This window comes from Theobroma umbraticum, unplaced genomic scaffold (genome assembly GCF_002168275.2).
Source record: "Theobroma umbraticum cultivar Fairchild unplaced genomic scaffold, ASM216827v3 scaffold_146.0, whole genome shotgun sequence".
Classification (NCBI taxonomy): Eukaryota; Viridiplantae; Streptophyta; class Magnoliopsida; order Malvales; family Malvaceae; genus Theobroma; species Theobroma umbraticum.
In genome coordinates this window covers 843,466-869,763 of record NW_018397265.1, presented here as the reverse complement: position 1 = coordinate 869,763, position 26,298 = coordinate 843,466, and the positions used below count along the sequence as shown (strand labels likewise).

At 34.1% G+C, this 26,298-nt stretch overlaps 3 protein-coding genes across 4 annotated transcripts; all 3 read right to left on the bottom strand.

Moving 5' to 3' along the window:
- Positions 1-595: 595 nt before the first annotated feature.
- LOC110422786 (HIPL1 protein-like) lies at positions 596-5,215 on the bottom strand. Its single transcript, XM_021436802.1, is given in 8 exon segments — positions 596-1,626; positions 1,760-2,001; positions 2,394-2,572; positions 3,132-3,284; positions 3,287-3,347; positions 3,439-4,236; positions 4,876-5,033; positions 5,134-5,215. Coding segments are annotated over 8 exon segments (2,070 nt in total). The 3' UTR covers positions 596-1,229.
- Positions 5,216-5,620: 405 nt separating this feature from the next.
- Positions 5,621-10,816, bottom strand: ELF5 (proline-rich family protein). The gene is made up of 9 exons (XM_021436458.2): positions 10,591-10,816; positions 10,090-10,183; positions 9,191-9,276; positions 9,019-9,068; positions 8,462-8,531; positions 8,262-8,343; positions 7,684-8,108; positions 6,929-7,456; positions 5,621-6,265 (listed from the first exon to the last, which is right to left on the bottom strand). The coding sequence occupies exons 1-9, from the start codon at positions 10,669-10,671 to the stop codon at positions 6,050-6,052; spliced, it is 1,632 nt and encodes a 543-aa protein (XP_021292133.1). The 5' UTR covers positions 10,672-10,816; the 3' UTR covers positions 5,621-6,049.
- A 988-nt stretch (positions 10,817-11,804) lies between these two features.
- On the bottom strand, positions 11,805-15,120 carry LOC110422852 (protein NUCLEAR FUSION DEFECTIVE 4-like). Of its 2 annotated transcripts, XM_021436868.1 has the most exons (4): positions 14,316-15,120; positions 13,810-13,987; positions 12,101-13,695; positions 11,805-11,943 (listed from the first exon to the last, which is right to left on the bottom strand). In XM_021436868.1, exons 1-3 carry the CDS (start codon positions 14,805-14,807, stop codon positions 12,797-12,799), a joined length of 1,569 nt encoding a protein of 522 aa, XP_021292543.1. In that variant the 5' UTR covers positions 14,808-15,120; the 3' UTR covers positions 11,805-11,943; positions 12,101-12,796. The 2 variants fall into 2 exon arrangements, with proteins under 2 accessions (XP_021292543.1, XP_021292542.1); XM_021436867.2 differs by having other exon boundaries at positions 12,101-13,987; positions 14,316-15,119.
- Positions 15,121-26,298: the final 11,178 nt, after the last annotated feature.

Below are 26,298 nucleotides of genomic sequence, written 5' to 3'. Positions count from 1 at the left end.
AGTTTACAAAGTGTTGGATTTTACAAGTTTGATTATTTTAGTTAATTCGATTTGAATTTTGGTGATTAAATTTTTTAACCAAACAGTTGAAACAATCGAATTTAAATTAAAAAAATTAAATTATTACACACACATATATATATATATATATGTTAATATATATTTTTTAATTTTTACAACATTTAGAGAATATATATTAAATTTACTTGAACATGTTGAAATTTATTTTTATATATATTATCTTAAAATTTAGTAATATAGAATAATCCGGTTCTATTTGATTTGGTTTTAACATAAAATAAATTTGATTTTTTTTTTATTTTTAAAATTTTAATACATATCCAATGGAATGGACCTTTTGCACATCCCTTCCTTCAATCGGTGTTGCTTTCTAACACAAAAATATTGCAACTGCTGGCGATATTTCCTTGATAAAATATTAAACACGGTTTATGTTGGAGTAAACACCAAAACTAAGTCTTGATGATATTTGATATATTTACAAATTATGCCATTATGTCTCTTTGAAGATAATATTTATATCAATACCGATATTAATGAGTAGTTGCCATGATGTAAGTGACCATGTCTTACAGATAATGATGTCCTGTATGTATGCTAAAGACAAATAGATCTAAAACTGCAGGACAGTAGCAAGAGCACCATTTATCACTTGGGATATCTTAACAAACACCGACTTGTCTCCATGTTTTGTATTCCAACACTTTGATGTCATCCAATCTTCTCCAATCCCATGTGTCATCAACAATCAACATCTTTTAAAATAATAAGCATTGACCCAATTATCTATTAATCTAGTAATTTGTTCTTCTCTTTCATTTTTATATCTAGTGAATGGAAAAACGATGGTTTTAGTATTAGGCAGAGAATTTCCATAGCTCCACGCTATCTGCAGCTTCATCATATAAATCAATGCCCGCTCACCTACTTTGTCAAGGAAAAGCAACTCCATATCTGCATTAGCTACTCAAAACATGGGGGAATGTCAAGCGAGTAGCTTCCTGCCTCTCTTTGTGAACAATTTATAGTTTTTCAATTATGATCTCTTCCCCAAAGTGCACATCATGTACAAAAGTCAGCAAAATGTTCAGCGCTTTTAACAGGATCGGTGGAACACTTGCCCAATTGTTCCATGGCATTAATATAATCCATGATAAGCCACTTTATCCTCAAGTTGCAAATGCTTGATCCAGGACAACTACCCTTCTTTAGTAGTTTTGATAGCTAAGTACTAGTACAAAGAAGACAAGGAGACCAATAAATCCGCAACCCTTCAAGACATTGATAGCTATGGAAGATGAAGAGTGTGATGTTGGAGTCACATTTGCTACAATTTCTTTACAACATTTGAGGTTACAACGGCTTGGTCTTGCAACTCTATAAACGCCTGTGCTTGTTAGGATATAAAGATCTTTCCTGTTATCTTCGGCAAGTGAGAACACAAATCTGAGGGAAGGAGAAGAACTTCCTGTTGTGATGACACATGGGATTGGAGTGTCATGAGCACATCTGAAAGGAATTCTTGAAGTAGTGAAGTCGCCACTGTTTGAAGGATACTCGCTCCCTGCCCAGACAGCTTCCCCATACAAATCCATGTATATGTACCTGGAATTTTAAATTAGGATCATGATGGTTATTAAACACAAGTAAAGAAAGAAACTTTCGATGCATGGAGGAGAATAACATTTGGTTAAAAGACATTACTAACACACAATTGCTTAAAAGACCAAGTTCTAACCTCCCATTGATGCATGGATCAGCCAATGACCGATAGAAAAAACAACCTATTATTGAGGCTGATCCAAGATTCTTATCTATCTCAGAGTGACTATAACCCATTACCGGAAAGATAGGACTCATTGAACTAGGAGGGGTACTTCCTCCAGGAGAAAGTTGTGGATGGAAAGGAAGGGGTCCCTCATATACCCGCCAGCCATAATTTCCTCCCTTTGTGACAATATCAACTTCTTCATATTGATCCTATTCGGAACATTAGCAATCAAGAGGTAAATGAGCCACACAGTGAACTAATTGGTAATAGGTAAATAAGAGAGATAAAGAATTCAAGATTGAACTCTGAAGTCCTTGATGTTCAGTGCTCAAATAATTTACTTCACACGGTCTATAGAATGATCAATATGTAGGACGCAGTCCATGCTAAGATTTCAGAAATTAGAGTATTACCATCTTATTAATATTTCAAAAGTTCTTTTTCTTACTTTCAGGAGCAAAGATCAATACTGCTGATTTCAGAAGCAATCAAGAATAGCATTGAAACTTTCAAATAGTTGCATCAATATCTTGGAATAGAATCAAGAATTAACATCTGAATAAGGAAAATATATGAAGTAGATAATATATGCTCTCCAAACCTGTCCAGTGTCTCCACAGAGGAAGTAGGAAGACCTTTCTGAATCAAAACTACAGCGCCAAGGATTTCTAAATCCAAACGCCCAGATCTCAGGTGCCAGTTCCCTGTCTTCTACATATGAATTATCTCTTGGAATAGAATAATTTCCCCATAGACCAAGGTCGTTTATTTCTTTTTCACCTGGTCATTTGGCAAGCTAGCGTTAGATTATTTAGCACTATCACTACCCAACTCTCTGATATATATTACGAAGCCAAGAACATTTATTATCTAGGTCCTGTAAACTGAAAACATGAATGACAAAATTGTTGCAGACTTTAGCATCATAGTTCAGCAAAACTACAAATATTTTGTCATCAACCATATGCAATTAACTTTCAGCACAAAAGCATCGATGGTAGATATAAAGAGAAAAGATTTCCTATGTGTAAAGTTATTGGTTGACATACCAGGCAAAGAACAAGTCACCATGAACTTCTCAAGAAGTTAAATTTACATATTGAAGGAAGGAAATTGAACTGCATTGGTACATTTATTGCTATATATTTTCTTTGAGTTTTCTAAACTGATCATACAAAATAAATATCTTCATTTGGAAACCATAATTGAAAGCATATAGCTATAAGGGCGTATACGTTTTGTACATCTCTGCATATTCTGCATCAAGGACAATTTAAAGATAAAACAAATAGTTGATGGCTCAAGAAAGAAAAATATGTTTTGGTCCACAAATACTTACTAGGAATGTTATCGATGTCAAATCTCAATATCTTTCCAAGTAGGGATTTCTTATTCTGTGCAAAATTGTAAGGATCATCTTTGCGTGCACCATCTCCCATTGTCAAGTAGAGATACCCATCTTCAGGTCCAAAAAGAAGCTGTCCTGCATGACCCCCCTGTATGGCAGACCCATTGTTCCTATCCTTCTCACCTGCAGAAGATTTGCTCTTTTTGACTTGCAAAAACAAAACATTTAACGTAATTCCATTAGAATCATATGGAGAGAGGTTTTAGAAACAAATTAACAGTAACGTGTGAACGTGTACCATGGAAGGTTTTGGTGCAGTGCCATTGACAGTGAATTCCGCAATAACACTATGGTACTGACATGGCTGGATCCCATTATCAGCACCAATCTTTGAGGGATCACAATTCACGTCTATGTTGCATAAACATCTACCAAAACACCCTTGCTGTTTCATCTTATCACAATTGAATGACAAAAAGAAGCAACCATTGTTTGCAAAGTTCAGGTGAAATGCCGTTCCCATTAAACCAAACTCAGTATCAAAGAGCACTTGATCAGTTATGTCTAGAAACGGTTGGGACTCAACAATCCCCAAAACCTCACTTGATCCAACATCAGGAACATTTGTCAACCATATCTTACCTTTTTGGTTGGACAAGAAGACACAATTAGAGCCATCTGGATGTGGTATCAAATTAAGATAAGCCCCATTTTGTATTTTTTCAAGACACAGGCCTTCTGGATGTTGAGGAGCTCCTTCATGCTCAAACAAAACAGATTCTCCATCGAAACAGACTTCACCTTCATCTGAAGGCCCACCAAATGCTTCACAAAAATCTTTCCTGGACTGCCATTGATCCACTAACTTCGAAGGAGAGGAACTTATAATTCCAAATCTGCCCAGTTTTGATTGCACAAATGGAGAATTCAATATGGATATATTCCCACATAGATCCCATACGTTTTGACAGAAGGCAATTGAAGCACCAGTGCTGAAGTGAGGTGATTTATGTGTTCCTGTGGAGTTGCAAAGAACTGGAACTTCTCTGATCCCTGACTTAACTTCGTACAACTCAGCAAAAAATTGACTACAGGCCTGCAATTGTGAACAGAAAACTATTAGAATAGACAGAAAGTATGTATTAAAGAGTAAACAAGCTAATCATGGCTTCCCACTTGTTGAAAGCAGAGTAAATAAGTAGGAGAATTTATTTAATTTTATTCCTTGGAAAAAATTAATATCACTGGTTCTGATTTCTTATTTCCCTTAGCCATTCATGACAGTGACTCATGTTAAGCACAACAAAATGTAAGGATATATACAACCCTCTGATATAAAGACACCAAGTTTTGTTTGCTTAAATGAATATACTATCTGGTTTGGGACATGAATATTTGAAGAACAAAGTGGACTTTATAGTAAAAAGACAGTTAGTAGGGGTTGCTAATACCTCATAATCTTAGTATTTAGTTCATTTTTCTTCTTGCTTTTAGTTCAGATTATCCAATGAGATTTTCTATTTGTCATCTTTAACTAACAGCAAAACTTTGAGTTGTGTAGTATTCAGAAATGATACTGAAGCACCAGCATAGTTCAGAAAACTGGGGATTCAAAATTTATTTGATTCATTTTGAATGAGGGATCGGGGAAAAGAGACACAGGAGATTTCCAAGAGAACAGAGTCAAACCAGAATGTAGCACTATCTAAAAGCTGCGGTCTGGTGCTTTACTTACTGAACATAAAATAGATTTCAAGACAGAAGCACATGCTGCATCAGAAACGTTCAAAGCTTGAAAGCTTTTATGCATCTGCAAATCTTTAGCAGAGTCACAGCAGGCACTTCCAGTGTATGAACAAAAGTTGAGTGGCTTCTCCAGCTTAAGCGGAGCTCCTGCATCAAAATTCAGAACAGAAGTAATAAATTTTAATGGAACAAAAAGACAAGCTCGGAATGCTAATACAAAATAGATAGAAAAGAGAGAGAGAGAGACTCAAATCAGTGCACATGTAACTTGAGAAAGAATGACAGGAAAACAATGTAGAAAGCAGGAACAAAACAGAAAGATCTGCCATATCTCTGGTATGCAATTGACCTTAGAACAAATAGCTAAACATGCAGGTTTTAAATCTGCCCTTGCAATTCCAAGGAGCAGTTTATTTTATTTCCATAGAATCACTCAACCATTGTATTGAGGTTACAAATTGTCTTTACAAAACGCATTTTTGGATCCCCAAGAAAGGCTTAGTCTTGACAAAACGATATAGAAAGTAGTAGCAGTAGTAGTAGTCTTTTGGCAATCTATCCTATGCGAATTTCCAGAAGAATATTCAGCGAACCATTACAAGGTTAACACTTACGACTTAACCTTAGTAAGATTCAAGTATTGGCAAAATTTTACTGTCAATCAAAGAAGGTTCTAATAAATCGACTGTCAAGGAGTATGTGACCATAACAAGAAAAGAACGAAAATGAACAACTTAAATATAAAGTAGAGACAAATCTCCTAAACTCTTTATTAAGTATACTTTGTCAGTTAACAGAGCAACAGTTAATCAATAATACATACAATCAGTCAGTGCCCAAAATCAGTGGAGTAAATTGTAGGAAAAAATACAATTTCCAATGTCCAAATGCAAGTAAACTTCCTATGTTGCTTGGAGCAGATATATTTTATCATTCACTTGAGGAAAATTGCCCAGAATTACACAATCTCATCAACTGCGAAGGTTTGGAAGTTAGACAACAGAAAAATGAGACACCATGACAAAACAAAACATCGAAAAAATGGTCCCCAAGATCAATAAATATCGCTCAAGCGACATCTGTAAAAATAGCTTGTACATGCTTCATTCTGATTGCACTGGTGGCTCCTCTTTTCCTTGGCATCTCAACAGCTATAGCAAATATCAGCTATCAAGTGCACCGAGTGCCTTCATATCCTCCAAGAATGCCATGTACGAGTCATCAATACTCTGTCCCTTTGGAGCTGATGATGAGGTTAATTCTGAATTCGCAATGGTAGGAGGTACAGGCTTAGCGTTCACTGTAGTGGTTGAGAGTAAAGGCTTTGGTTTTGCTTTTGGGGCAGCAGTCTCCCTCCTGACTCGAACTGAAGCAGGAACCTAAAACCAATAAAAGCTTAAATCAGGAACACATATGCAGCCCTTTTCTAGAGTCTTGGCAACACACAGACATAGCACACTGGTATTAGGAAGTTATTAGTGTTCAGGTAAGTATTATTTATTTTTCAGAATTAGTTTTCAAGTTTAGAGAACAAATTTGGCTTAGAGCTGTTATCACATATGGCAGAAAATAGAGACAGTGCATAATTAACCATATGCAAAAGCAAAGAATTCTTCTTACTCCTGACTTGTAGGTTTGCAGGGTCCTTAAAGGTGATCTAAAAGAAATGCTATTAGCTGGAGGGGAGAGGGAGGAACTGCTTATGCAATTCAACATCCAAAATCAAAATAAATGCAAAAAAAAGCACTCACTCAATTTTGATATAGGCATACCACAGAGAGAAGATACATGCCACATATCAATATATCATAATCCAAAGACAATCTGGTAAGGCAATATCCAAGGTGTTCAGTCAAGAACACCTCCCATACTCACTTATGCATGACCAGAGGTCAGTTAGAAATAGTTTAACCACTTAGAGCCAGCAATGTTGTTCACTAAATTCCAACTATTCTATTTCTCATGCATGCATGAATATATCAAATCATGGCCAAAAATAAGTATTAAAGCAACACAAAACTAGCAAAGGAAAGTGGACTCACCATAGCTGTAAGTTCCGGTTGGTGCTGAGCCAATGGCCGCTTAACAACAGTAGATGCAGCAGATTTAACATATGATGGCTTCTGTGGTAAGAGTGGTCGATTTGCAGAATTATCATCATCCAGTGCAGTAGGAGGAGGACCAGGTGGAAGTGGTGGTCTCATCATTGGTGGAGGTCCTGGTGGAGGGCCAAAAGGTGGTCTTGGAATTAGTGGGACCATCATTCCAGGAGGAGCAGCTTGACCAGGAAGTCCAGTAGCAGATAGGGGTGCCCGCATGTCTGGAGGTGGTGGTGGAGGGAAACGTGATATTCCAGGGGGGAATACATCAGGCTGTAAGGCCGGGACCATGGCAGGTCCAGGCACTGGAGGTTGTTGTCTGGGAGGGGGCGGGGGTGGCAGAACCATTTTAGGAGCCTCTTTTGTGGCTGGATGGTTATTGGCATCAGCTTCTGAGGGAGCACCTTCAGCCTGGCTAATTGCCAATTTAGGGGGCATTCCAGGAGGATGGGGAGGGAGGACAGGAGGCGCCTAAGAAGGGGGGAGAGAGAGAGAGAGAGAGAGATTAATAAATTTTTCACAGAAAATATCTCTGAAGAACTATTAAACAATTTTGTTGCTCTCGGTATTTGGATCTTTCTGAGAATAAACATCTTTGCACTTCCTAACTTCTAAAACACAGAATATGCTAAATCAATTAATATATACCCAAGACAGATAGACAGCAAATCTCGAGAAGACAGATGAAAAGCGCTAACCTGAGCCAGCTCCTTGGAGGTCGAATCATCTGACAGTACAGATATTTTCTCTTTTTCATTTCCACTGGTTCCAGGTGGAGGTGGCTGTGAAGTCTGTAGAAGGGGTGGAGGTGGAGGTAGCGGAGGGCGAACTGTAACTTGCTCTTTAGGTGGTGGACCAGGAGGTGGTGGTGGCCCAGGCGGTGGAGGCAAAGGAATACCCAAGTTTGCCATGGCAGGCTTGGGTGGCATAGGAGGTGGGGGTGGCAGAGGCAAAGATGCAGGCACAGCAGAGCCATCCACTGAGTTTGACATACCAGTCTCTGGCAAAGGAGGTGGCGGTGGAGGAGGTGGAGGCGGAACAGCTACAGGAACATCCTCTGACTCTGTATTTGAGGATGACGCAGCAGCACTTGATGATGCAGCAGACAAGGGAATTCTAGGTCCTGAAGGCCAAAACCAACACAGACAAAAAGTACGAGAGAGAGAGAGAGAGAAAGGGAAAATAAAACCAGCTAAGTATTTAAGTCAAAAATGCAGGAGAGAGAACTATGTTTTAGCAGAAAACCAAAAACAAAAAAAGAGAGAAGTTACTAAACCTATTGATGATTTGTACATGGGTGGCTTTCCAGGTGGTGGAGCCCCTGTAGGATTCAGAGTAGGGTGATAGTAAACAGAGTCCTGCAGATAAGAAATTTTTTAATATAACAAGTAAGAAAAATTGCAAAATTAGGCTCCAAAAGTAGCATATATTATCAAAATATCATTTTAGAAGTTAATCGTCTGATTCAAAACTTACTTCAGGCTTAGGGTGCTTCGATCTCTCCTCTTCTTCTGCAGTTGTCCTTCTCCGAGGTGGCCCCAAGTGACTGTAGCAGAAGACAAACTACAGTTGGTAAATGAGAAAATTGAGATGCTAAGAGTTAAGCATAAAATATCATATCAAAAAAGGGAATGACGGTGATACACCTTGTGCTTGCAGGCTGAATGGGTTCAAAGCGTAGTATTTTGATCTCTTGAGTTTTTAGGCTTCTTGTTGGAATTATTGTGAATGATTTTTGTGTATGTACAGGGGATCTTGTTGGTTTTTGTTAATGCTTTGATTACCTCTGATTGTTTTGGTTGAGGTTGCGCTGACCTCTTTGTCTGTTTGGGGGTTGTAAATGATGCTTTTCTTGGGAGATCAGGGGCGATTCTTGTAACTGCAGATTGATTTTTGTGGATCTGCAGATCTTGTTTATAGGTGAAGGAGGTGTTGTCAACCTCCTAGTTTGGATGTTTTCTTTTATTTCAATGATGAATATATACCAGCCTTTCAGAAAAAGAAAGAAAAAAAAAAAGGGAATTCCCATTTACCTGAACATAACAGGGGCCTCACCCTTCTCCTTCATTTTGTCTTCATATTCCTGACCACAGGAGCAACAAAGACAGTAGATATGTCATGCAGACAACTAAATCTAATAAATGGCAGAAAAATCATAAGCCAATATTTTTTTCCCCAAAAAAATTTTACCACTCAAATCCTTACCTTCCTCTTTTTCAAGACAAGGTTAAGTGTGTCTTCAAGTTGTCTCTTCTTGTGTTTTCTTGCTTTGTCTAAAGCACCTTCAGCCTCTGCAGTAATTCAACAAAATCATAACTATAACTGGTAGCCCAGCAGACAGCAGGTCAAAGTTAAAATTAGTAAAGAAACAACCAAACACACCAGTGAGGAACAAGGTGACCTGCAGATTACACAACAAACATTCTCGAACTGCTTACACTAAACATTCATTCGGAGTACATTCTTCATGCCCGCTTATACCAATAACCCTCTCAACCTCTCCCCAGATTAAAAGAAAGAAGGAATGAAAAGGGAAAAGAAAACTTTCATAGGTATTTATTACATCAATGACCACATGGTCAATGATTATCATATTTTCATTAAAAATGCCATCTAGAAATGGGAACAGTTGATTGATTTCCATCATTACACTGCATTCAATCCAACAACTACTTAATCTGAGAAAGATGTATATCTAAACCTCCTAGCCTTGACTTAAAAGACAAAACATTGCTTAAGGAAATACTGATCTTTTCCAATTGTTTTAGAAACTAAGTTTTTCACACTAGTTATAATTAATTAAAACCAAGCTCAAATGCCCGAATGCCACAATAGATATTTACCAAAACCTCCTTCAAAGGAAGCGGAAAACAGATGAGAAAAATCAGTTAGCAACTAAGGCTTGTGCAGTCCCCAGCATTAAAAGTAGAGTCCTAAAATTTCCCGAAAGAGGGGAAAACATGGTACAGCCCATTACAAATAAAGTTTTCTAATTTTGAAGCCTAATCACCACCAATAAACTCTGCTCAGTTTAAGTGCTAATTTGCATGTAAACAGATATTAAACTATTAAACAACATGAAACATCCGAGTAGAACAACTTACTCATCATTTCTAGCTTCTCAATCTGCTCCATGATCGCCTGTGGATCTTTCTTCAAAATCCCTACCTCCCTCACCTTCTTTCTTTCCTTCTTGTTCTGTTACACACATTAATAAGTATTTAAATATTAAAATGTACACCAATAATAATCTGAAACCATGACTAACATCTAGAGAATTAGCTACAAAGTAAGCGAAATAAAATTAAAAGGCTTTATAATGCCTTCCTTTTATTGTTATCATTTAAAGTTCAAATCAATATAGCACAGCTTATTTAACACGAACATTAACTTTGAAGCCAATAATTTCCCTCAAATTGAGTTTTTCGATTTAGGAGAAATAATAATTGTTTTTTTTTTGGTCTCTTTTTAGGCAAACAAGAAAATTAGGGCAATGAATGAATAAAAAAATTAGAATGGAATAAATAAAAATTGAAATAACAAAGAATTGAGCATGATTGAAGCAAAAAAGGGAAGCGGAAACCCTAAACAGAAAAGGATTTTACCCGTTTAAGTTCTTTCTTACGGAGCTCCTTACGGTAAGCGTCCGTAGGGTTCATTACTTTGCCTCCTTTCGTCGTCTTCATCTCCTATGTCTTGTCGCCGAATTTTCTTAAATTTTCTGTTTAATGGTTTCTTCTTCCGATTTTCCGATTTCAAATCGAAGCGGGCGAGAAAGAAAAACCGACGATCCGCTTGTGGATGTTTTATTCTGTTTATTTTTTGTCGAGATTTTCCTTGGGCCTCGACTCTGTACAAATACAGTCCAAAAGTAGGCCCAACGAGCTTCTTCCCTTCTTTTTCAAACAAACTCAAATTTTGCTTTAAGGCTTTGATTCCTATTTGAACTCTACTTAAACAACAATTTTTATTCATAAACACCCTCAGGCTAGAATTGAACAGAGGTTAGGATTTAGAATTCGAGACGTCAATAACTTGTAAAAGGGTAATTTGCAATTGGATATATATATATATATATTAATTTAATTTTCATTACTTATATACATAAAACTTAATTTTATATTTATTTTAATCGGATATTTAATGAATTGTTTTTAGAGTACTCAGGTAAGGGCTATGATAACAATTCAAAATTTTAATCATATTTATAAGATTCAGATCAAGGTATTTTAAATATTACCGTGTATTTTACTGTTGACATCTAAAACACCCTATGGCATTTTTTAATAGAATTTTTCAATATCATTCCTTTGATAGAACACAACAATTGTTTACACCGTTTTCGCAACAAGAATGGAGTCCAAATAGAGAGCTTTAGCCCATTCAAAAAATTAGCTAAAGAAAATTAGGGAAAAAAAAAGTTAATAAAAAATACTTTATCTCAAAAACGAAATTTAATGGTTTTAATTTTTAAAGCTCCAGTCTCCTATAGAAGGAGATTCAAAATGAAATAAAAAAATCTGAGAAGGGATTTGATTTTTTTTTTTTTGAGAAAAAAAAAAAAAGAGTTAAAGAGAATCACTAACAAACATAACACAGAAAAAACTTTGAAAGATTCAATTCTAAAAACGAAAAATTCTGGCCACAAATAAGTTAGAAGAAGATGCACCATATCTTGTTCTTTTATATATTTATATATATATTTTTTCAAAAGCAAATCCAAGAAGCTTTCTGCATTCGAGCATTTGACTTATCAGATGGTGCATTATCCCTATCTAAAGACTAAAGTTCAAATCCCCTCCTCTAATTATAAAAAATAAAAAAATCCAAGAAGCTTTCCACAAGAGAGAGAGAGAGGCGGTGTGAGCCTGCAGATTGGTCTTTGCAACAGTTGAACAGTTGAATTTCATGACCATGATGTGGATGCAGAGGAAAGCCATCCATGATGATCCTGCAAACTGTGTTGCAAGCAGTTGTTAGAGATCAGATCAGTTTATACATAAGCTCTTAGTTCACAAGACTGCCAGCTAAAAGTAACACATACATTTCTAACAGTATTCAACTAACTAATGCAACATCAACAATCCATAATTATTATAAAACAGAATTACTTACAAGCACCAGAATCCTTATGATTCATGTCACTCAAGAATCACTTTTCTGGGAAATTTTTGGGACACATTCCATCGTCATCTGGATGTTACATAGCATTCCAAGTAAGCACGACAGACTAGCTTTTATGGTTAATCTCAATATCTAACACATTATCTTCATATGTCAGCTACTTCGGAAAATGTTCCAAACTCATGCCAAAGATCTCCTACTCTTCTTCCTCCAAATTATATTCCTCAAATTGCGGCAATACATCCAAGTTCTACTTGATAACAACCCTCAAATCTCCTGCCCAAAAGACTTCACCTGATTAATCGATAGTTTTTGGCAACTTCAGCTACGAGAAAGATGTAAAAGAATTTCTTTTAGACCCTCCAGCTCTTTTATACTGAGGAAATATCTCCTTTTATTTCCAGCCTCAGCATGTTCAATAACAAACAATAGTTCATGACAAATCTACACCTATAATGCTGATTCCCTTCGAAAATTAAGAAGAAAGCTTCCTCATCTTCAGGGAAATAAGCTTATATCCAGACATGTTTCCTTTTCCTTTAGCATAATGTTTAGCTCAGGCCCCTGTTAGCTGGTTACTACAAACAAATACTAGCGTAATAAGTCCTAACAGCCGATGAGGCCTTATCTCAATAGTAAGGAGAAGGCCCTGATACCTTAAAGTCACCACGTCCAAGTATTAAGAAATTACTCCCTCATGTAACGTAGCAGTCTTCTGAGTATAACCTGATTATACAAACTTTTGGTCCGGAAAAACAAGCATAAAGCAGCAAGAGAACCCAATAAGGCGGCAGATGCCATGATAAGATATGATAACATAAAGCAGTGAGTTCCAGTGCAACTGTTCCCTTCCCCTGATGCCTCCATATCATAAATATAGCCAACCACTTTCACAGAGAAAATATATGATCCAACAGGACTAGCTATGGTAATGGCATTGAATATAGTACCCATATGTCTCACACCAAATATCTCAGAAGCAATTGTGGGCATCAGGGACCACTGAGAACCATAACAAACACCGACCAAAATTGAACCAGCATACAGAGCACCAGGCAAACCAGATGCGATTACAGCATGACCAACACTCATGGTAGCTAGAGTGAGGACCATGAACAATGGCCTCGCATATCCTCTAACATGCAGGAAATAATCTGATACATAGCCCGCAACAAAACGGCCTAGAAAATTCCAGATGCTCCACAAAGAAACTAAGGTATTAGTCTCAAAGCTCAAGTAACCAAGAGATTCACCTATTTGGCCAAGGTTATTCACTGTGGCAAGCCCTGAGCCCATACCGCTTGCCATGGCAAAGAACAAAATCCAGAAGTTCACAGTGCACATGGCTTGTAAAAGATTAAGGTTTTCTTCCTCCTCAGGATTCCTTGTATCATTAACATTTATCTCTTGATCAGCATCAGTAGAAAAGTGATGATAGCAGGCAGGATCTTGTGCTGCTGTCCCAGCATCCGGCTGTTGGGGCTCATCCAATAACCTGTCCCCCTCAGAAAACAAACTCTGCTGAATCACAGAGAAGCCCCTTTCTTGTGCTCTGAGTGCAATGCACAGAGGTGATGCAACTAACGCTAGAAGCACAAACAAAATAAGAACCCGCACAACCAATTGCAAAGTAACAATGTGCTCCAATATTATAATAGCCAAAAGATAAGCAGCAACAAGTAGAGAAACAAGTGAAATACCATTGAGAAGCTTCTTCTCATCTTGTTCATTACTGTCGTAAGGTCTCACATACCACATAAGTAATAAAGGATTGATAGCGGGCAACAGAGCCAGCATTAGAAGATAAGAAATGGGCTTGTTGTTGAATATAGTCTCATAAACTTGAATTAATATTGCTCCACTTAGACCCAGAAACCCCTAACCAATGAAAACAAACTCCATTAATATTTGTCTTGAAGCGGCGTAATGTTGATAAAATTCTTGTCCTAACAGATGTCCAAGAATCAACAATGGACAATTTATGCAAAAATTGAAGAAGTAAGAGCACAGAATTATCCTGATCACAATTTCCTAAGACTCAAACAAGGAACTTCCAAATTAAAATGTGCAAGTTCTAAAGGCTGAACTGAAATGTCCCTAAGTCAGATAGAAATATAGTACATACACACACACATACAAATCTTGAAACACATACTGAATACTTAAATTTCTATATTCTAAAAGAATCAGAGAATCAAAGCCTTACCTTCATAAGACCAACAACAGTGCCACTATAATCGGGAAAGTTCCGTACAGCAGTGACCACATTAGCAGTATTGAAGAAACTCTGAGCATGCGCTGCCAAAAGCATGAACAAGCACATCCCCACAACCGGAGGCCGAGGAATCAAGCCAATTACAGACGCCCAGATCAAGAAATAACCCGTAAAGCATTGGATGACACCCGCCACGTGGACCAACCAAGGCCCACCAGAGGAAGCGAGGCGACTGTGGCGGTTATATGGGACAGCGAAGGTGTAGAGGACGCCGGAGAGGACGCCGCAGTTGGCGCCAATGTCTTTGAAGACGGAAACGGTGTCGAGAGTGGATTGATCATAGTTTTGGGTAGATTTGAGAGTTGGGGAATAGATGGAGAAGGTGTAGAGTGAACCGCTGGTGCACTGGATCCATATGCTGCCTACTGTTGATATCCATTTGTTATTGAGCTTGTATTTCATTTTCAGATTCAGACTCTCCATCTTGCTGATTTTGCTTTCTCTTTTGGGTTCTGTCCTGAGTTCTGACTGCTGTCTGAGACTTGAGTTTTGTACTTTTGAGCACCGCCACCGTGGAGTACTAAAAGCTTTGTTGATGTCTTAAAAACTTCTTTTGCCTGCGTAATATTTCTCTCTATTCTCTTCCATTTCCCCAATATTTGTTGGAAACCCAAAGGTGATTTCTAATTCCTTCTACCAATTTTATTTTCTGCTATTAATTCTCTGGATTAAAATATTTTATTCAAGTATGAATAATATGACGAAGAAAAAAAAATCATTGATGAGCTGCTTATCCTTTAGTTTTGATTTGTTGTTGGGGTTTATTGAGAAATATCAAGGGCCCTTCATTTTTGGATTTGTAAATAATTTGCATTTGCCTCTTGGTTATTGTTTTCATTGCTTTCCTTGTTCTTTCTTTACATCTTACTCTCTAGTTCTGTTTTTCCCTTGGATGGTGGAGCTTTTGACTAGAGTACTTTGATTTATTTATCTCATTTCCTCTCTTTATGCAAAGTTTTATGTTAATTGGAGTATGCCCATGCAATACACTCAAGTGATATAGGTAAAACAATCCTTATTGAAATATAGCAACATTTTAATAATCATATGATACTCATTTTGCATAAGTATTTATAACGCTATTTGTCAACTACAATGTATATAAAAAAAGTCAAAAGTTATATAATTATTACCAACAGCAATATGAACACAAAAGTCAAAAGCTATATAATTGTTTAAGTGGTAATTTATTTAAGAGTTGTGAATATAGACTACAATACACAACTTAAAAGTACATAAAATACATGATAAGTGATTTTATTCAGTGATTTCATCAACTATAAATTTGATCTTTGTGAAACTTCTTTCCCAAAAGTGATAATAAACATTCCATCCTCCATAAAACCCTGAATCTGATAAGTGCTTACATTATCAAGCAACTTGAACATGCTCATGAAGTAGTAAATAATTATTAAAGTGGAAACAAAGTAAAAAATAAAAATTATAATTAATTGTAAAATAATAGTTGGATAGCTTTTACCTTCACCAGACTTGGCAATATATTAGCTATCAAACAATTAAGTTTGTAAGTAAGAAAACAAATAACAAAGTTAACCATTTTGGTTATGAATATAAAATGCAGATGGAAAGAAAGGTCTTAACGGTTAACAAAATTCCATTTAACTTGCCAAGAGAGAGAACCTAATCACAAAATCTCAACAATTATAATTAATGGAAAACTCAAGTTGCAGAAATGGTGGATGAAAATTGAGGTCTAATAATGCAAATTAATTACGATAATGAAATAAAAGGTGTAGGGATTCGACCTCATACCCAAACATAAAAATAATCAAGTAATTAAAAATATAACATAGTAGAAAAATAAACTAGCATTTAATCAGAGAAACAGCAAAATCCCATAAGATCAATATTTGTGTTTTTCATGTAATTTTTAAATTAATTATGAACAATCATAAATTTAAGAATTACATACCTTACTCTAGATATTGTAATCAAGAGTCAATTAAATCCAAAAGGCTTGTGATGAAGCAAGTAACCTGAAAAAAAGAATAAGGAGGCTTAAAATCTAATAGTCGAAATCTTTGCTTTTTCACCTTTAAGATTGATCAAATCTTTATCTACCCAAGTGTTTGTCCTCTAACAGTATCCACACATTGACTGAATAAAACTTTTTCAAAGGTAGGATTTTACTTGTGTTAGCAAGTTTTATTTCTAAAACAAGAAGACCAAAAGTTCTTGCCAAATCTTTTTTTTTTCAGAGATAAAAAACTATTTTTCTTTTCTAATCTTTATGAAACGGCTAAGAAGTAACTAGAGGTTTAGAGTTTTAGTTAGCTAACTTCATATATTTATATAGCCAAATTAAGTTGTAACCCTAAATATAATAGTTGTATTTTAATTCAATTAAGTCCTTGTGAACTTAATTAATTTCTCACTTTAATTTTAGTCTATTTCAATTTAGTCCAACTTAATTAATTATTCTTATTTAATCTCAATCATGTCATTTAATGTGTGTGACCCATTAAGCTTCTAACATGTTGGCAATAAATAAAAATGTTAATCAAATATCAATTTGATAATTGATTTATATTTATAAATCAAGAGTGGCATTTAACTATATATCATGACCACCTAAATGTTAAAGAGTTAATTAAAAAAATTTAACAAAACCCTTCAGTGATAAGCTTCTTAGTGTAATATTGTTCTTTCATCAAATATCCCAGATATGTTATTAAGCATAGCTTGGTGTCTACTTATAACACTCCATATTAGTTCTCATAATTCATGACTAACCTTATAAAACAGCAAAAGGTTTTCATGAATTCCTCATTTCCAAAGATGACTAAATGCAATTATTGTAAATTTCGTGATCATAATTCATTCACTTGTCCTATTAGAAAACATCTATCTTATAATATTAGACAAGTATGGGTTCCATAAAGAACTATGTGTAATGAGACTAACCTTCAAGGATTTAAAGAAATTTAGATACCAAATAACAAATGAGAATGTTTCCTATAAGCATGCTAAAGCAAAGAGGAACAAACTCTTGAAGATTGAAAGCCCTTTAGACACACAAAGAAAATTGGGTGATTTCTTTTCCGTAAGTCTCTTATTTGTCAAATTGTGAACTTTAATTGTCCACTCTTATCTTGCTTTAACTAAATTGATTTAGCTTAGTTTCTTAAATTATGTGCTCTTCTTAAATGATATTTCAATTGTCTACTCTCCTTTAAACCTTATTGATAGATTTTCATTATGTAAAAGTTATTTAAATATGTTACATGGTATAAATTAAATAATCTTGAAGGAAGTATGAAATTAAATATTGAATATGTGCTTATGTTTGAACTTGAGTATATACCAAAAGTTATTGGTTGCATTTTGAGTATTATTGACTTTGCTTAATTGTGAAAATTATTTGATAAACATCTCTACTCTCTTTTTCAATAGAGGTAGTTTGTACTTACAAATAGAGGAGGCCTTTGGATCGATTGCCTTTCACTAAGCACGATTGTTATAACTTCCATTTTTGATGATTAGAATTTCTACAATGGATCACTCAAGACTCTTAGACTTGCAAAATTGAGCCTTAACTCTAATACCAATTGTTGGTGTAGTAAGCTCAATGCAATAAATACCAAAAGGGGTAAATTGGTATTTAAAGTGTAGCAAGCTTAATGAATTATATACCAAGAGGTTGGTGAATTGGTTTTTAAAAAATTTCTTTGCAAATCTAGTGTAAAAAATCAAACCTTTTTCGAAATAAATTTTCTACTTGTGTCTAAAACAAGGCAAGGGATTTTCTCAAACAATATTCAGCAATAAATCATGTTAGAAAGGTAAGCTTAAAGTAAAACTACCAAAAGGGGGTTGAATTGGTTGTTAAATAAAAATTCTTCCTTTTTGAAAATCTCCTAAATTATGAAAGAATAAAACAACAAAATAGAGTATAAACTAAATGAGTAAAGAGTAGAAAAATAAAAAAAAAATACTTAATAGGATTTTATAAAGGTTCAACCTTCCAATGCTTATGTCCTTTCCCTTAATAGCACAAGGAGATTGAATCCACTATTAGCTTCCCTTTTCAACAAGGTCAGGCCTAAGATGTACAACATACCTTTTACAAGATTAAACGTAACCTCTACAATATAGCTTTTGTAGGATTAAGCGTAACCTTTACAAAGACATTGCCTTTTTTAGGTTAAAGCACAATCTTTATGCAAAATGAAGCCTTTTAAAGAATCAAGCAAAATCCCTCTACCTTTTGCTTAAAGGTATAACCAATACAACGATGAATTTTAATGAATCACTAACTCAAAATCTCTAAAAAGGTTCATAAAGAAGTTTAGGATCAGAAAGGTGAGAGCTTTCGCAAAGATATGGATGATCAAATAAGGTCTACGTTCAAGAAGGATTAGTTGAAGAATAAAGATGTGATCTTTAGGCTTTTTACTTGCTCAAAGGTGTAAACTTTTTGTTCATAGTTGTTTCTTTTTTTTTTTTGCTCTTTTTTTAAAGATGATTTAAATTCTTTCAAATTCCTCTTCTCTTCCCCCTTTAACATCCTCAAGATGGATAGTTATAGCCTTTGAGATTTTCTGCTTATTGGAGTGAAATTTGAGTCTTATATGTTGCAATCAACTTGCAAAACTCTGTCTCATCTGTAGAATCGATTCTTTGTTGATGAGTTGTCCGTTCTTTGCAAAGTCTATAGCTATCTGTCTTTGGAGAATCTATTCTTCTATTTTGAGGTATCGGTTCTTTTACAACTGGGTTCAAAGGTTACACCTTTGAAATCTTGGAGAATCGATTCTTTTGCCTCAAGGTGTCAATTCTTCGATATAGTCTAGCACTAAAATTTGAATATAAGCTTGATTTTTGCTGCTCCACATTTGTCCAGTTGTGCCATGTTTTTCTTGGCCACCAATTTTCTGGGTTGTATTTTGGTGCTTCAAGAATTGACATCTTCTCCACGTAAAATCGATTTTTTCTCCTTTACTTTTCTCTTTCTACATTTTGTCTCTCAAGAATTGACTTTTCCCTTTCTTAGAATCTATTCGTCACTATGATATTTGCTTGAGAATTGACTTCTTCTCCAAAGTTGATTTTTCTTGTAATCAAAGAAATAGATTTTGCTTTCTTTTCATTTAAGAATCAAGTCATTTCTTTTGATAACTTGATTCTTAGGCTAGCACTTTAAATTTTGGAAACAAGAGATCTTTGAGAAAATTAAAAGATATTTCTTTACATTCAAGAGTATGATCATTCATATTAAAAGCACCTTCGAACAATCAAAGCATTTTAATATATCTTTTCTTTAAGTTCAACTTTAACATTCCTTTGAGGATTTTCTTCATATTTAAAAATATCTTTTATTCATTTTCAAAGCTCATTAAGTTCAATCAATTTTGTCATGTGAAAACAAAAATAAAGCTAACAATTTCTCCTTTTTTGATATAACAAATTTAAGACTTAAATTTGCTTAATGAAGAAAACTGCCTCTAAAAATATGCTCAAGATTTCAAAATATTTTTCTCAAGTAAAGCTCCCCCTGAATTTAAGCTTTTTCAAAAAAAAAAGATTTAAATTTGAAGGCATTTTTGTAAACTTATTTTGAAAAATCCAGCCATCATGAATGAAAAGTTAAGTGCAAATTTACTTATTATATTTCTTCCCTTTTTTTTATATTAAAAAGGAATAGCTAATATAATATAGGAGCAAAAGGAAAAAAAAACTCATAGAAAAATAGAGCATTAGTAACATAAGTTAAGTGTAATTATCAATCAACATTTGAGGATAAAGCATAAAGACATTCACAACAAGTAAGTTCAATCAATCATCAATCAACATAGAGAAATATTAACATAGAGCAATATAATCAAGGAGAATACTTCATTAATTAAAAGAAGAACAAAAGACTATTTGCAATACAGTCATATTAGCACAAAACAAAATGTATGCAAATGTTGTGCAATGGAACTTTCTAGGATGTTCTGAATGTGAATTGGATTCGAAACCTAAGTCAAGATTATGACTTTTTGAGCTGGTCGCATAGAACTTTCTGATTTTGGGACAACTATTACTGATGTTTGGATAATAGAACCATTTTGCTTCGAAGCTTAATTAAATATGTGCCAAGTTCGATAAAGGAAGTAGTACAATGATCATCCATCTACTCAAAATTTTGAATGTAGTTCTCCATTATTGCATCAGCCTTTTTGTTGATTTTATCAATCTTATCTAGCCAGCTTCTTTCTTGATTGACTATTTCAGCACAAAATAAGTGATGTGCACTTTCAAGCATGTACTTTGTACTAGGAAGTCAAAATGGACTTTCATCTGCCCCAATAGGAGTTTCATAAGGAAATGATGGATCTATTGATAGTTCAAGTATCTTGAATTCTGTTTAGAGTGGGCTTTAATAGACTTTTTTTTTTACCTCTTGCTTGAACAGATATTTCTTTTTGACCTTTATCTTGTGTTTCTGTCCTTTATCTTTATCTTTTAGTTGAATACTCTTCCCTATCCATTAAATTTTGACAACATCATAGTCAAAGCCAAGTTTCCAGTTGCTCTTTGATCAAGATTGTTGACTTTCTTAACCATTATTTGCTTGTCTAGTAAGGTGTTAACCTTCATCTTGTCCAAAATCTCTTAGATGGCCATTCTAAAAGGTAGACTGTTTCTTTCTCCTTTAGCTATTAATTCGATATCTTTGTAAATGAACCATGCTAGATCGATTGGAGTATACCTCTTGATTTGATGCATAAACCACATGTTTTCAGTTATTGTTGTATTGTTCTTGTGGTTAAATGGTCTCAGTGTTTGTGTGACTATCAAATGTAAATTTTTTTCATTTGCACTAAGTCTTGTTTTGCTTTTGGATTCTTTGTTGATGTGATTGGACCAATCAAGAATTCAACTTCTAGTTCATCTTTTAGGATTTTGTTTTCTTCATTTATATCACTGATAGAATCACTTTTGATGGGTTTCAGTTTTAACAATTTTTACAGCAATGTTGGTGTGATGATGATCTCCTTTCCACTAACCAATGTAGCAAATGAATCATTATGGTCCTTAATGTTCTCATCATTATCTCCTTCATATATAGTGGTTGCATTTGAGTAAAACATTTGAACTAATTTTTGAGAGACTACTGTTCTTAGACACATATATTCATATCATTCTATTTTCCTCAAATTTTCTATATATGACAGTTTAAATTCTTTCTCAAACCATTTCAAGTCTATGATTCTTCCATGAATTACCTTTCATTTAGAGTAGTCTTTATCAAATATCATTATTTCTCCTTTGTCCGTAAAGTTAATGTTGAACGGATTAAGTTTCTCAGATTTCATTATTCTCGAAGGTGTTGCCAAAGCTTTTCCTTTTTTTTTCTCTTGACCTTTTGGAGCTATTTTCTTTAAACGTTTAAAGTGGAGAATTAAGGTTTTGAAAGAAGGGGTGTTAATTCTTTTGTGTAAAGAACCAATTTTACTCTTGGATGATTTGTATTTGTAAATGGGTCAATTGAAGCTAAAGCAGATTTGAAATTGAAAAGCCTTTTGAGAAAGTTTTAGTCCTTTGATTCTTAAAGATTTGTTTTTGTCAAGATAAAATTTCTTCAAAGAGATGGGATTGTGAGATTTTTGCTTTTGAAGAGCTTTAAAAACTGAAAGATATGATTTTTAAGACTTAAGTAGTTTCCTAACTTAAAGTGCAAGAGTCGGTTCTTAAATGATGAGAATCAATTCTTTGTTCCCTAGTTTTTCAAGACTTTTATGGTTCTTTTTGAGATTTGATTCTTGAAATTTAATATGTTGATTCTTTAAATTCTTAAAGCATTTTGGAAAATGTTTTATGTTTGAAGAATCAATTCTTTAAAAATCAAAAGTCAATTTTTAAACTTTGTAAACATGAAAAATAGAAAATTTTTTATCCAAATCGAACACAAGAAATCTTCCAAGTAGAATCAAGTTAGTACACATAATTGTTGGTTTTAGATGATGCATGAGTATGAATTGATATGAAAATTTTATTGCAGTCACTATTATCTAAAAATGATCATCAAAACATCAATTATTCAAATTATGACTTCAAGGAATTAATCTTTATTTCAACAACAATCAATCAAAAGGCAATCAAATAATCACCAATTTATAAGCAAGTTATTCATGGAGTAGATATCACTTGATTTTGTTGTAAGCTCAGTCCATGCATTCATCCCTTGATTTGCCCTACAAAATGAAATCAATTTTTGACTTTATTACCCAAGCTTTCTTCGGTCTATGAGAGTTAGTTGTTCGAAGTTTATTTCTACTTGGAACCTGAAAAATTTTTATAATTCTTCTCAATGAAGTTTTGGTTCCTTTTGGAACCCACACATTTTAAATAGTTTGTTCTTTAGGGGGTGTCTTTTTAAGAGGAAAAAAATATATAGAATGTCCTTTCTTAGGATAGCAAACACAAGCATGTGATGGACCATGCTTTTCATTTTCTTTTTCATATAAAGTTTTTATCTTTGTTCTGTCATGTCCAAAGCCATTTTTGTTAAAGAATGCTTTCTAAGTTTCAAGCATCTCATTAAGTTTCTATGAGCTCATGGTCCATTTAGAATATGATTCAGTTAATTACTCTTTTTTTTCTCTTTAAGACATTCACTTCATTCTCTAAAATGTTTACTTTGTTTTCCAGCTTATACTTAATGTTAATCATGCAATCATTTTTGCCTTAAGCTTTGAAATGATCTTTTTATGTTTCAATGTCACATTCTTAAACTCAAATGTGAACTCATCATATGCATCCTGAAGCTCATCAAATGTGTATGCATCATCATTATAATTATATGAACAAAAGGCATGTTTAAAGATCATACCTTGAAATTTTCAACTCCCATAAAACACAAGTTTGCAATTTCCTCTTCTTGCTCATTTTAGGATTCATTACTATCACTCCACACAGCTGCCATCGCTTTATTCTTGGAGCTTCTCTGATAACTTTTCTAGAGTTCTGGACATTCATATTTGGTGTGACCAAGTCTTTTGCATTCATAGCAAATAATATGTTGCTTTCCATGATCTTCTTTTGGAATGTCTTTTCTTGGTTTTCTTCTTTGTCCATCTGTTCTAGGAAGTTTAATGTTTCTTATTGCCTGTTTACCTTTTAAAAATCTATTAAACCTTTTTGTTAATAGTGTTATTTCCTCATCATCCTCTTTTTCATTGTCACTCTCAAGTGACTTTTCATCACTCTGCTTTACAGCCTTAAAAATAATGTCTTTTTTTTTTAATTCTCCTTTGATTGCTTCATCTCTTTCTTTATCATGCCTAAGAGTCATTTCATAAGAAAGTAAAGATCCTAGTGGCTCATCAAGCTTAAATACATTTAGGTATTTTGTTTCTTCAATGGCAGTGACCTTAGGTCTTCAAGACTTGGGTAGGTAGTGAAGGATTTTCTTCACTAGTTATGCATTTGGAAACTCTTTTCCTAGAGCTTTAAGTCCTTTTATGGTCTTTGTAAATCTCTCAAACATCTCTTTAATGGATTCATCATTTTTCATCTTGAATTGTTCATAGTCAAGTATTAGCATACTAATCCTTTACTTTTTTACTTGCTTAGTGCCTTTATAACAATTTTTCAAAAAATCCCAAATTTCTTTTGTTGTAGAGCAGATAGCTATCCTATTAAATTCTTCATTAATAGTACAAAATAGCTAATACAACTTTGTGATTCAGTTGTATCAACTTTTTGTCTTTATCATCCTATTCAGCTCTTGTTTTAAGATGTTTCACACCATCAACAGTTTTGGCAAGAATATGAGGTCCATCAAAAGTAATATCCCAAAAATCCAAATCAATAGATTGTATGAAGTTCTCAAACCTCTATCTCTAGAACAGGCAGATTTCCCCTTTGAACAAAGGAGGCCACATCATATATTGTCCTTTTTCAATGAAGCTCAATGAAGATGCCATGGTTGTTACTTTAAACTTTTTGTTTAAGATCTCCTAAAAAAAGGTTAAACCTCCAAAGACTTGAGAACCTGCTTTGATACCAATTGTTAGAACGATAAGCTTAAAGTAAAACTACCAATAAAGGGGTGAATTGGTTGTTAAATAAAAATTTCCTCTTTTTTGAAAATTAGTTAAACTATGAAAGAATAAAACAATGAAACAAATTACAAGCTACATGTGTAAAGAGTAGAAAAATAAAAAGTACTCAGCAAGATTTTATAGAGGTTTAGCCTTCCAATACCAACATCTTATCCCTTAATAGTACAAAGAGTTTGAATCCACTATCAACTTGCCTTTTCAACAAGGTTAAGCATAACGTTTACTACATGCCTTTTGCAGGATCAAGCGTAGCATTCGCAGCATACCTTTTGCAGGATCAAACGTAGCCTCTACCAAGACGTCAGCTTTTTTGGTTAAAGCACAACCTTTACATTAGATGAAGCCTTGTAAAGGATCAGGCAAAAATTTTCTACATTTTTCTTGGAGGTATAACTAATACAATAATGGGTTTTAATGATTCACCAACTCATAACCCCTAGAAAGGTTGATAAAGAAGGTTAAGACAAAAAAGGTGAGAGCTTTCACAAAGATATGGATGATCAAAGTAAGTCTAAGCTCAAGAAGGATCAATGAAGAATAAAGATGTGATCTTTAAGCTTTTTGCTTACTCAAAAGTGGGAACTTTTTACTCATGGCTATTTCTCTTGTTTTTTCACTTTTTTTTCTTCAAAGACGATTCCAATTCTTTCAAATTCCTCTTTTCTTCCCCTTTTAACGTCCTCAAAATGGATATTTATAACTTTTAAGATTTTTTACCTAGTGGAGTGAAATTTGAATAATTTCTTATACGTTCCAACTAGCTTGCAAAATTCTATCGCATTTATAGAATCAATTCTTTGCTGATGAGTTATTGATTTTTTGCAAAGTCTATAACTTTTTGTCTCTAGAGAATCGATTATTCTATTTTGATGTGTCAGTTTTTGTACAACTGGGTTCAAAGGTGACATGCTTACAATCTTGCAGAATTGATTCTTTTGCATCAAAGTGTCAGTTCTTCATTGTGGTCTAGTGCCAAAATTTGAATTTAAGCTTGATTTTTGCCACTTTCTTTTTTTTCCAATTGTGCCATGTCTTTCTTAGTCACTAAGCTTCTAAATTGTACTTTTGGGGCTTCAAGAATTGACATCTTCTCCATGTAGAATCAATTCTTTCTTCTTTGCTTTTATTTTTATGCATTCTGTTTCTTAAGAAATGACTTCTTCCTTTCTTAGAATCAGTTTTTCACTATTGATCTTTGCTTGAGAACTGACTTCTTATTCTCGAGAATTGATTCTTCTTGTAATTAAAGAAATAGATTTTGTTTTCTTTTCATTTATGAATCAAGTCATTTCTCTTGAGAACTTGATTCTTAAGCTAGCACTTTGAATTATGAAAACAAGAAATCTTTGAGCAAATTAAGAGATATTTCTTTAATTTCAAGAGCATGATCATTCATATTAAAAGCATGTTCAAACAATCAAAACATTTCAATATATACTTCCTTTAAGTTCAGCTTTAACCTTCCTTTGAGGATTTTCTTCATATTCAAAAATATCTTTCATTCATTTTCAAAGCTCATTAAGTTCAATCAATTTTGTCATGTCAAAACAAAAATAAAGCTAGCATATCACAAAGCAAAAATAGAAATCAAGACAAAAGAATTTTTATAGCGGTTTGACTTTCTTAAATACCTATATCCTTTCTGTTGGTGCCCAACGAGTTTCGAATCTACTCAACAAAATGTGTTTTTCGAACAAGATTAAGCACTAAACCCTTACTAATGCTTTTTCACAGATCAAGCAATAACTCTTACAATGTTTTTTAACAGACTCCACCACAAACCTTCACTAATTTTTCAAGGATGAGTTAGAACCTTTACAAAAGTGTGTACATGGAAGAAT

Excerpts from the sequence above, each read along its gene's own strand:
- ELF5 (XM_021436458.2), bottom strand. The coding sequence starts at position 10,671 with ATGAAGACGACGAAAGGAGGCAAAGTAATGAACCCTACGGACGCTTAC. Across the intron at positions 8,532-9,018 it reads GAGGCCCCTGTTATGTTCAG|TCACTTGGGGCCACCTCGGA; the intron begins GTAAATGGGAAT and ends CTTCTGCTACAG. Across the intron at positions 6,266-6,928 it reads AACCGGAACTTACAGCTATG|GTTCCTGCTTCAGTTCGAGT; the intron begins GTGAGTCCACTT and ends TATTGGTTTTAG.
- LOC110422852 (XM_021436867.2), bottom strand. The coding sequence starts at position 14,807 with ATGGAGAGTCTGAATCTGAAAATGAAATACAAGCTCAATAACAAATGG. Across the intron at positions 13,988-14,315 it reads CTGTTGTTGGTCTTATGAAG|GGGTTTCTGGGTCTAAGTGG; the intron begins GTAAGGCTTTGA and ends TTCATTGGTTAG.